General features: G+C 41.7%; 1 protein-coding gene across 2 annotated transcripts in view; it reads right to left on the bottom strand.

Moving 5' to 3' along the window:
- Positions 1-635: 635 nt before the first annotated feature.
- kiaa0586 (KIAA0586 ortholog) overlaps positions 636-12,617 on the bottom strand; it is a 654,782-nt gene continuing 642,800 nt past the window's right edge. Inside the window, exon 33 of one of the 2 annotated variants that reach the window (XM_068039229.1) lies at positions 636-1,586. In XM_068039229.1, the coding sequence (XP_067895330.1) occupies positions 1,444-1,586 (143 nt within the window). In that variant the 3' untranslated portion in view covers positions 636-1,443. The remainder of the gene's footprint in view (positions 1,587-12,617) is intronic. The other variant, XM_068039230.1, reaches the window with a different exon arrangement.

Here is a 12,617-nt window from a genome sequence, read left to right as displayed (position 1 = left end):
GAGTCTCCACGTGAAATATCGCGGGGGCTCAGTGGTGGCCACTGCATGCACGTGGACCTCCAACTTCGAAGTGCGCTGCCGCGAGGTGCAGCACGCTCATAAAATCCAGCCCATAATTTGCCATTATATAGTGTTTTTTATATTCTTAAGGCATCCCAAAATGCATCACAGCCATTGAAGTATTATTGAAGTGTAATCGCTGTTGTAATATAGGTAAAGGTGGCAGCAAGGTCCCGCAAACAGCAATGAGATAAAGTATCACATAATCTGTTTTTGGTGGTGTTGGTTAAGAGATAAATGTTGACCAGGACACCAAAAGAACTCCCTGGATCTTCTTCAAATAATGGTATGCATCTTTACATTCACTTGAATAGGCAAATAAGACATTGGTTTAACTTCTCATCTGAAAAATGGTACCTCCAGCAATACTCCCTCATTCCTGCTCTTAAATGCCAGCCTCAATCATCTTCTCAAGTCTCTGATGTCAGGCTTAAACTCATTGACACTTTGACTCAAAGGCAACAATACTACCAGTGAGTCAAGAACCCTGGTTCTTGTGCATGGAGAGGAAATGATCAGCCAGTGAATGAGTCTGTGCTACTTATGTGCACATCCTAGTGGCTGGTTCAGAATGGTATGGTCAGTAGCCTAGGTTGAAACAGGGAACCTGAGTTATAGAAAGAGAGTGAGAATGAAATAAAATACATAAGGATGCAGAACTTTCTCATTGTTTCAAGATTTAAGTGCAGTTAAATCCAAGGTTTCGCAAAGATGGCAATGTTAAGTACCAGTGCCTATTGCTTGTACTAATGCTTCAAAGCTTTTTTTCTGCGTTTTATTTTAGAAAAAGGAAAAACAAGGTATAGCATTTTTTAAAACACACAGGCATTTAGAAAATTTCAACAGATTCTAATAATGATCTCTGCAGTATTCAGTGTAAATTGATGTGCAAAAATATTTGAAATGCAGCATGTTTCTTGATTAAATTTCTGCCAATGTGTAGTCAGAACAAGTGATAACTGTCAGTAGCAACAAATAACAATTTGTTTATCACTCCATATATTACTGGTAATTGGTATTTTACTATTGCAAAAATGTTGGCTTGGGAGAGAAACTAAAGGAACTGATGCTTACTAACTGTGCATCTAGGATTAATGCATTTCTGTAAGAGACAATATAATCATTATCTGACTTCCTGGAGAAAAACCTTCAAATTTATTGTTCAGTGGTGACTAAAACATAATCATAAACATATCAGACTTTATTACAATATATTGCAATCAAAAATGTTCCTATAAAAAAGGCTTTAGGACTATTGTTACTGCAAAGATAAATAAAAATAATCAAAACTTCGTACTAAAACATGAAAATAACAATGCCCCGAAACACTTGGTAGAAAAAAATACATATGAAGAGCCTTTTATAAGAATGGGATGGGATGATTTAGAATATCTCAGCCCCAGAAGTATCATCACCATCTATAGTGCTGATGCTGCCAGACTGGTCCTCTTCATTCATGGAAGGTAGAGTTACGGACATTTTCAAAGGGGTCGCTTGAAATTCAGAAGACCTTTCAGCCTTGGTACCTTAAGAATAAAGTAAACACACTACCATGAAATCAGATCCCATAATTATAAAAAATGTATATAACTTTAAGGTCAGGGAAGATTTTCCACAAACAAAACAAATGAGATTTTTTGTGGTACTAATATCATTTCCTGTTTCTATCTGATGCCACAGATTGTGCTGATATGTGGAGAAAATTCACTTTAAATTTGTGATTCTTTGAAAGATTTCTGAGCTATTTTAATGGCACACTTGGTAACAACCTATCAAATATCTGAAATGAACTAACCAACTTTGTAATCGATTGCCACTGTTGACGTGGCCACATGCCCTAGTGTCAAAGCTGTGAAAAACAAAGGGTGTGAAAAGTAGCAAAGAGTAAAACCAATTGTTTTTTTTGTCTACCGATCAAAAGCAGGAGATGTGGATTATTATTGACCTTATTAGATGCATGCCAAAAATAAGCAACAGAAATATCAATCTCACAAGTGGTGTAGCTTCTCTGGATCATCAGAATATGCTCCTTAAAAATGCTAATACAAATTAATTAGTTTGGTATACAGGACTGAATAAACATACCTCAAGTAATACTTTCTTCTGTTACAACACATTAAGATATATTACATTCATAGCATACAGTGTACATGTAATGTATACATGATGCATTGTGGTAGTAAGTGGATTTTACTGAGTGGTTGGGATTGTGGATGAACCTGGGGATGGATTCTATGTGGTAACACAGGTGCTACTATACACTGCTGTACTGGCCTGCTGTGCCAATGTCTGGTAGGCTTTGGCTGTGTTTGACAGTTATTCGGCTCAGGTGGGGTGGAGCGTGGTTTAGGTGCTTAGCATCAAGTTGCAGTTGATGTGTTCACAGTGGAGCAGAAATGGGGACCAGAATTCAAAGAATTTACATCAATACTTGACAGATACTAAATCTAAAGAGTTAAGCAACCCTGGCCCATATATTCTTTGGCAACAAATGTAAATTAATTCTTGGTCCCAATACGGTTTAATGTATTACGATTAAATTTCACTGCAGGTAGCAAATAACTTAATGGCAGGACTTCCTCAACCATAACACTTCTAAACATTCCTCATTTCATGTACAAATACATTTCTAAACCTAAAACCAGAAAATATATTCTGAAAAGAAACTAAAAATACACTTAAAAAATGTTAAAATAATTTAGGATTGATATTCTATAAATTCAACAGACTACTTTTTACAAAAAAATCACACTGGTGTGACAAATCGCTGTTTTTTTCCCCAGAGGAAAACATATTCACAAACATACGTTACTTTGGTGGAGTATTTTACTTTATTGTAAGTAATGGCACATCAATAAAAAAGGCTTTCAATTCAATTTCTTACAGCAACATGTTCTAGAGCCAACCTGGAGCAGGCTATTCTAGACCAGATAATGTGCAGTGAGACTGGATTAATTAATGCCCTCATAGTAAAGGAGCCTTTAGGTAGCAGTAATCATAATATTATTGAATTTCACATTCAGTTTGAGGGTGAGAAATGTGGGTCTAAGACTAGTGTTTTAAACTTAAATAAAGGCAATTACAAGAGTATGAAGGTGGAGCTGGCTAAAGTGAACTCAGAAATTAGGTCAAAAGGCTGGGACAGTAGAGATGCAGCAGCAGACATTTAAGAAGATATTTCATAACACTCAGCAAAGATACGTTCCAGTGAGAAAGAAAGACTCTATGAGAAGGACACACTATCTGTGGCTAAAGAAGTTAGGGATAGTATCAAATTGAAAGAAAAAGCGAACGTGAAGATTAGTAGTAGTCAGAGATTGGATAGAATATAAAAACCAGTAAAGAATGACGAAAAATATAAGGAGGGAGAAATTAGAGTGTGAGAGAAAGGTAACTAGAAATTTAAAAACGGATAGTAAGAGTTTCTACAAGTATTTAAAAAGGAAAAGAGTAACTAAAGTGACAGTTGGTATTCTACAGAGTGAGTCTGGGGAATTAATAATGGAAAATAAGAAAATGGCAGAAGCGTTGAACAGATATTTTGTGTCTGTCTTCACTGTAGAAACACAAATAACATCCCAGAAATACTTGTCCATCAAGAGGTGAACGGGAGGGAGGAACTTAAAACAATTACAATCACCAGGGAAAGGGTACAAAGAAAACTATTAGAACTAAAGGCTGACAAGTCCCCAGGACCTGATGGCCTGCATCAAAAAGTGGCTGCTGAGATGTTAGATGCATTGATTGTAATTTTCCAAAATTCCCTAGTTCTGGAAAGGTCCCATCAGATTGGAAAATAGCAAATGTAACTCCTACAGTCAAGAAAGGAGAGAGACAGCAAGAAACTACAGGCCAGTTAACCTAACATCTCTCATTAGGAAAATGCTAGAATCTATTATTAAGGACCTTATAACAGGGCACTTTGAAACTCTTGATGTGATCAGGCAGAGTCAACATGGTTTTGTGAAATGGAAATCATGTTTGACTAATTTATTAGAGTTCTTTGAGGAAGTAACAAGCAATGTGGATAAAGGGGAACCTGTAGATGTGGTCTGCTTGGATTTCCAAAAGGCATTTGATAAGGTGCCACATCGAAGGTTACTACACAAAATAAGAGATCATGGTGTAGGGGTAATATATTAGCATGTATAGAAGATTGGTTATCTAACAGGAAGCAGACAGTAGGGATAAATGGGTAATTTTAGGGTTAGCAAGTTGTAACTAGTGGAGTACCATAGGGATCAGCGCTGGGCCCTCAACTATTTACAATCGATATCAATTATTTGGATGATGGGACCGAATATATGGTTGCTAAGTTTGCTGATGACACAAGGATAGGTAGGACTGTGAAGAGAACATAAAGAGTCTGAAAAGAGATATAGATAAGTTGAGTGAGTGGGCAAAAATTTGGCAGATGGGAAAATGTGAACTTGTCCACTTTGGCAGGAAGAATAGAAAAGCAGTATATTACTGAAATGGAGAGAGTTTCAGGAACTCTGCAGTACAGAGGGATCTGGGTGTCCTGGTATATGATTCACAAAAAGTTACCATGCAGGTACAGCGAATGATGAAGAAGGCAAATGAAATGTTGTCGTTTATTGCAAGGGGAACAGAGTCGTACAGCATAGAAACAGGCCCTTCGGCCCACCGCGTTCATGCCGACAATAATGCCTGTCTATACGAATCCCACCTGCCTGCATTAATTCCATATCCCTCTATGCCTTGCTTATTCAAGTACCTGTCCAGATGCCTCTTAAATGTAGCTACTGTTCCTGCCTCCACCACCTCCTCTGGCAGCTCATTCCAGATACCCATTATTCTTTGTGTGAAAAATTTACCCCTTTGATCCCCTTTAAACCTCCTCCCTCTCACCTTAAATCTATGCCCTCTAGTTTTAGTCACCCCTACCATGGGAAACAGACTCTGGCTATCTACCCTATCTATGCCTCTCATAATTTTATATACCTCTATCATGTCCCCTCTTAGCCTCCTTTGCTCCAGGGAAAACAGACCCAGCCTATCCAATCTCTCTTTATAACTCAAGCCCTCCAAACCAGGCAACATCCTTGTGAATCTTTTCTGCACCCTCTCTAGCTTAATCACATCTTTCCTGTAGTGCGGCGACCAGAACTGCACACAGTACTCCAAGTGCGGCCTAACCAACGTTATGTACAACTGTAACATGACGTCTCAACTCTTGTACTCAATGCCTTGGCCGATGAAGGCAAGCATGCCATACGCCTTCTTCACCACCCTGTCTAACTGTGTTGCCACTTTCAGGGAACTATGTACTTGCACCTCAAGGTCTCTCTGCTAAAGAACACTCCCCAGGGCCCTGCCATTCACTGTATATGTCCTGCCCTGGTTTAACTTCCTAAAATGCATCACTTCGCACTTGTCTGCGTTAAATTCCATTTGCCAATCCCTTGCCCACTTTCCCAGTTGATCTATATCCTGTTGTAACCTTAGACAACCTTCTTCACTGTCCACTATACCACCAATTTTGGTGTCATCTGCAAACTTACTAATCATGCCCCTTACATTCACATCCAAGTCATTAATATATATGACAAACAACAGAGGGCCCAGCACTGATCCCTGCGGCACACCACTGGTCACTGGCCTACAATCTGAAAAACAACCCTCCACGACCACTCTCTGCCTCCTATCACCAAGCCAATTTTGTATCCAATTGACTAGCTCACCCTGGATCCCATGTGTTTGAAACTTCTGGACCAGCCTACCATGCGGGACCTTGTCAAAGGCCTTGCTAAAGTCCATGTAGACAACGCCCAGCGCCCTGCCCTTGTCAATCCCCTTGGTCACCTCCTCAAAAAACTCAATCAAATTCGTGAGACATGACTTCCCACGCACAAAGTCATGCTGACTATCCCTAATCAGACCTTGCCTTTCCAAATGCATATAAATCCTGTCTCTCAGAATCCCTTCCAATAACTTTCCCACCACTGATGTAAGGCTCACCGGCCTGTAGTTCCCTGGCTTATCCCTGCTGCCCATCTTAAATAAGGGCACAACATTAGCTATCCTCCAGTCTTCCGATACCTCACCCGTGGCTAACGATGATACAAAAATCTCTGCCAGGGCCCCAGCAATCTCCTCCCTTGCTTCCCATAGCATCCTAGGATACACCTGGTCAGGCCCTGGGGATTTATCCACCTTAATGCGCTTCAAAACCTCCAACAGCTCCTCCTTTGTAATGTTGATATGCTCCAGGATATCGCTGTTCCCACCCTTGAACTCACTAGCTTCCATGACCTTCTCCACGGTAAATACAGACGAGAAGTATTCATTTCAGACCTCACCCATTTCCCATGGCTCCACACATAGATTGCCACACTGATCCTTAAGGGGACCTACTCTCTCCCTAGCCACCCTTTTGCTTATATACTTATGGAATCTTTTAGGATTCTCCTTTATCTTATCTGCCAGGGAAATATCATGGCCCCTTTTCGCCCTCCTAATTTCCTTCTTAGGTGAACTCCTACATCCCCTATACTCCTCGAGGGTCTCGCTTGATCCCAGCTGCCTATACCTGACATATGCCTCCTTCTTTGTCCTGACCAGACCCTCAATATCTCTCGTCAACCAAAGTTCCCTAAACTTGCCAGCTTTGCCCTTCCATCTAACAGGAACATGCCGGCCCTGAACTCTTCCTATCTCACTTTTAAAAGTCTCCCACTTGCCAGACGTCCCTTTACCTGTAAACAGCCTCTCCAATTCAACTTTTGAGGGTTCCTGGCTGATGTCATCAAAATTAGCCTTCCCCCAATTTAGGACTTCAACTTGAGGACCAGTCCTATCCTTATTCATAACTATCTTGAAGCTAATAGAGTTAGAACATAGAACAGTACAGCACAGTACAGGCCCTTCGGCCCACGATGTTGTGCCGAACCTTTAACCTACTCTAAGATCAAACTACCTACATACCCTTCATTCTACTATCATCCATGAACCTATCCAAGAATCGCTTAAATGTCCCTAATGTATCTGCTTCTACTACCACCGCTGGCAGCGCATTCCACGCACCCACCACTCTCTGTGTAAAGAACCTACCTCTGACATCTCCCCGAAACCTTCCTCCAATCACCTTAAAATTATGCCCCCTGGTGATAGCCCTTTCCGCCCAGGGAAAAAGTCTCTGGCTATCCACTCTATCTATGCCTCTCATCATCTTGTACCCCTCTATCAAGTCACCTCTCATCCTTCTTTGTTCCAATGAGAAAAGCCCTAGCACCCTCAACCTTTCTTCGTAAGACATGCCCTCCAGTCCAGGCAGCATCCTGGTAAATCTCCTCTGCACCCTCTCTAAAGCTTCCACATCCTTCCTATAATGAGGCGACCAGAACTGAACACAATATTCCAAGTGTGGTCTAACCAGGGCTTTATAGAGCTGCAGCATAACCTCGCGGTTCTTAAACTCAATCCCCCTGTTAATGAAAGCCAACACACCATATACCTTCTTAACAACCCTATCAACTTGGGTGGCAACTTTGAGTGATCTATGGACATGGACCTCAAGATCCCTCTGTTCCTCCACAGAATCCTGTCTTTAAGCCTGTATTCTGCATTCAAATTTGACCTTCCAAAATGAATCACTTCACATTTTTCCAGGTTGAACTCCATCTGCCACTTCTCAGCCCAGCTCTGCATCCTGTCAATGTCCCGTTGCAACCTACAACAGCCTTCCACACTATCCACAACTCCAGCAACCTTCGTGTCATCGGCAAACTTGCTAACCCAGCCTTCCACTTCTTCATCCAAGTCATTTATAAAAATCACAAAGAGCAGAGGTCCCAGAACAGATCCCTGCGGAACACCACTGGTCACTGAGCTCCAGGCTGAATACTTTCCATCTACTACCACCCTCTGTCTTCTATGGGCCAGCCAATTCTGTATCCAGACAGCCAACTTTCCCTGTATCCCATGCCTCCTTACTTTCTGAATGAGCTTACCATGGGGAACCTTATCAAACGCCTTGCTAAATCCATATGCACCACATCCACTGCTCTTCCTTCATCAATGTGTTTTGTCACATCTTCAAAGAGGTTATGGTCACTGGTCCCAAAGTGCTCCCCCACTGACACATCAACCACCTGCCCAGCCTCATTTCCAAAGAGGAGGTCGAGTGTAGCCCCTTCTCTAGCAGGGCCATCCACATACTGCTTCAGAAAACTATCCTGGACACACTTAACAAATTCTTCCCCATCTGATCCCTTCGCACTCAGGCAGTCCCAGTCAATATTAGGGAAGTTCAAATCACCTACTATTACAACCCTATAATTCCTACACTTATCTGCGATTTCCCTACAAATATGCTCCTCCAATTCCCTTTGACTATTGGGGGGGGGTCTATAGTATAATCCCATCAAAGTGATCACCCCTTTCTTATTTCAAAGTTCTACCCACATGGCCTCGCTGGACATTCCCCCAGGATATCCTCTCTAAGTACTGCTGTGATGTCCTCCCTAATCAGTAGTGCAACTCCCAGAGCAATGACAACTAGAGAGACTGAAAGAGAGTCAAACAAAGATCCAGAACTGAACGACATCAGACAGAGAATCCAAGCTGGAAACTGGTAGACCTTCCCATTCAAAACGTACATTGTTATACGAGATGAACTGTGCACAATTGGGAAGTGTGTTCTCAGAGGCAACAGACGTGTAGTGCCACAAAAGCTTAGGCCTAGACTAGTGATGCTAGCTCATGAGGGTCACTTGGAGCGGTTGGTACTAAGCAAAACCTATGAACCAAAGCATGGTGGCCAGGGATGGAGAAAGATGTGCAGCAGTTTGTTAAAACATGTCATGGTTGTCAATTTGTCAGTAAACCCAATCCTCCAGAACCAGTATGTAGCACACTGTTACCGGCTGGACCATGGAAGGATGTAGCAGTTGACTTCTTAGGCCCATTTCCATCAGAAGAGTCCATACTAGTGGTGATTGACTATTACAGGCGTTATTATGAATATGTGGTAATGAAGTCGACAACGGCAGAGAAAATGGTGTTTGCATTGACTGAAATATTTACAAGGCATGGTCTACCAGTCACTTTATATTCAGACATAGAAACATAGAAAATAGGAGCAGGACTAGGCCATTTGGCCCTTCGGGCCTGCTCCGCCATTCAAAAAAGATCATGGCTGATCGTCTAATTCAGTACCCTGTTCCTACTTTCTCCTCATATCCCTTGATCCCTTTGACATTAAGAAATATATCTATCTCGTTCTTGAATATATTTAATGATGTGGCGTCCACTGCCTTCAGTGGTAGAGAATTCCACAGGTTCACCACCATCTGAGTGAAGAAATTTCTCCTCATCGCAGTTCTAAATGGCATACCCGTATCCTGAGACTGTGACCCCTGGTTCTGGACTACTCAGCCATCGGGGACAACCTCCCTGCATCTAGCCAGTCTAGTCCCGTTAGAATTTTATAGGTTTCTATGAGATCCCCTCTCATTCTAAACTCTAGTGAATATATGCCTAGTCGACCCACTCTCTCCTCATATGTCAAATCTGCCATCCCAGGAATCAGCCTAGTAAATCTTCTTTGCACTCTCTCCATGGCAAGAACATCCTTCCTCAGATAAGGAGACCAAAACTGCACACAATACTCCAACTGGCTACAATTCATTTCACAGATGTTTGCAGATTACATGCAAGTCACAGGCATTCACCATCGCAGAGTAACACCTATATGGCCACAGGCAAATGGAGAAGTGGAAAGACAAAACCAATCCTTAGAGAAATGGATGAGGATTGCTCAGGCTGAGGGTAAAGACTGGAAGGAGGTTTTGTTGCCATATGTGGCCATGTACAGAGCAACTAAACACACAACGACGGGAAAGAGCCCAGTTGTTATTTGGATGCAAAATACGTACCAAGATACCAGAGCTGATGGATATTAAGAGTTGATCAGGAGGTTCGATATCATGATACTGAGAAAAAGGGTGCTGCAAAGTTTTATGCAGACCACAGAAGGAAAGCTAGACAGTCGGATGTGATGCAAGATGATGAATTATTGCTGAGATGGGAGAGTCCGAGTAAGATGGATACACCATATTATCCCAAGCCATACATGGTTATTGCCAAGGGAAACAGTGTGACTGTGCAGTCACCAGAAGGAGCACTGTATGACAGAAATTCTTCATGCATTAAAAAGTATCATGTTGACTGTAACGACCAGGTGAGAAAGGTGTCTAGGAGTCTCTTTCAGCCTTCACCTGGTCTTATTGTAACAGGATTTAATTTTAAACACACTGTGTTTTGAGCTCCCCTTGATGAATCGTTGTTCACCACTTTCCAATTATAAGGCAAAGAAATTAGCATAAACAGGCTTTCTTAGGTTTAAAGAAGAAAAGCAAAATTTATTAAAACTTAAACTCTAAATCGGTTAACGCCTACGGATACATGCCGCGCCCCACGCTAGCATGCATACGCAATACGCACATGCAAATAGAGACAGAAAAGAGAAGAAAAATAAAGTGGAGATGTTTGAGGCAATGTTAGAAGAGTTTCTTGTTACTGTGCTTCGAGCTCACTGTAGTCCTTTTGGAGGTAATTCTTGCTTTTCGTTGGAGCCCAGTATTCTTCTTAAACTTTGTTCACTGTAGGAAATTTTTCTCTCTTGGGGTTCATGTGTCTTCAATGGATTCCAAAGCTGGTGAGAAAGAGAGCAGACAGGAGAGAGGTGGCAGCAAGCCAGCCATGAGAGGTCTTTTTTAGTCCAGGAGCAAACAGCTTTCTCAGTTCAAATTCTCCGTGGCAAGTTCAAATTCAAAAACTCCAACAGCCAGTTAGTTATATGACTAAACTGGTCTGACCATGTCTGTTTGTGTATTTGGCCATCTTAGCTGTTAACCTGGCATGCTTGCCTCTCTACCTTCAACGTCTGGTAATCAAAAGTCCATTGTGGATTAAATTGGAGCAGGTTGCGGCCCCTTTGTCTTTTCCAAGTACTCTCTGTTACTATGCAAATGTCTTTCCAGGCAAGGATCTGGTGGGGTTTTTTTAAACAAGTTCTTTCTTTACTCCAGTAACAGTTTAAAAATCAATGTTCATGTGGCGAAATATGTGTCTCATTCTTGGCCGGTGGGGGCCTGCATGACAGTGACAAAGACACAACAGCAGATGAACCAGATGTAGGAGCTGAGGCGAAGCTGACATCCAGCAATTCAGATGTCCAAGCCAGTGATGCTGTTGGCAGGCAGACAGCTTCCTATCCAGAGGGGCTGACATTTCCTCATCCTGAAGTGGTCACTGGAGTTCCTAAGACAACAGCAAGACTACAGTGCGAGAGGAGACCACCAAAGCGATATGAAGATTTTGTGTTGTGATGATGTTCAAAGCAAAAAGGGCGTATGCCGAATGCTGCCCTTGAGAGCAAATGTAATCGAAAAAATTCATTTACTCAGGAAAATAATGATTTGTTAAGTCTGGTTACAAAATTTATTACAGTAGGTTTGGTAAGAAATGGAATTTAAGCTACATAAGCAAAGCAGGAAATTCATGGAAATACATTAATCTGATACAGGAGGAATATAATGAATATATGTGTGGGCTTGAGTATTAGAGACTATTTGGTACTTGGAAGTGAAACTGAAAGTAATTCAGTGTTTTGGGGGAAACACTTGACCTGGGGATTTTTGTACGGTCAGATAGGCATATACTGCAGTAGTGAACAGAAGTCTTTATTAAAGCTTGTTAAATCTTTGTTAAAGTTAAATCTGTGACTTCAAGTGTGATTCTTCAGCCTGAGATGTGACATCAGTGAAGGTCATCACAGCCCCGAATTTCTTTGCCTCCGGTTCCTTCCAGGGATCTGCTGGTGACATCTGCAGAATCTTACAATCTGGTGTGTGTGCATCTCCCTGGTGACAGATGCCATGTTTGCCAGAGCCGCCACTTACGTCCACTTCGCTATTGATGAGGCCAGTACGAATGAGAAGGCCCTCAAATTTTCTGCTCTGGCTGGATTCCCACAGGTCCAGGAAGTTATAGATTGCACATTGTTATGATCAGGTGAGTAGGGGTCACAAGGCTCCCCTCTTGTCCTTCCTCTTATTTGACCACAACATGATTTATTAATTTTTAAACAGTGGATGTGCTTACCACTTCAGTGAGTGTTTTACCTTTTACCTTTGCTGAGATCGTAAAAAAAAAATTGGACAGGTTTTCACGAGTTTATAAAAGAAAGAGGTAAGTGTGTTATACTTTAAAAATCTAAAACCGTCTAAATAAAATAATAAAATTACACACACACACACAAACGAGAATCACACACACAAAAATAGATTACAGAGTGATGAGGAATAAACTGTGTTGGATTAGAGTTCAGAACAAATAAAAATAATACAGCCTGTGTTGTCTGGTGACTTTAGTGGTCTTCCGGTTGAGTTTGTGATCTGGAAGTTCTGCGTTAGTAATTGTTCTTGGTGACAGTTGAGCAGAGGGCTTCCTTCTTGGTCTTAGTCTTGGATCTAGCAGTTGGCAGCTAGGCTTCGTATGTCCCACCAGGCCTTCTTAAGAGAGAGAGAGAT

Source organism: Heterodontus francisci, chromosome 9, assembly GCF_036365525.1.
Source record: "Heterodontus francisci isolate sHetFra1 chromosome 9, sHetFra1.hap1, whole genome shotgun sequence".
NCBI classification, from domain to species: domain Eukaryota; kingdom Metazoa; phylum Chordata; class Chondrichthyes; order Heterodontiformes; family Heterodontidae; genus Heterodontus; species Heterodontus francisci.
Note: the sequence above shows the minus strand (reverse complement) of the source record. Positions and strands in the feature narration are given on the sequence as shown.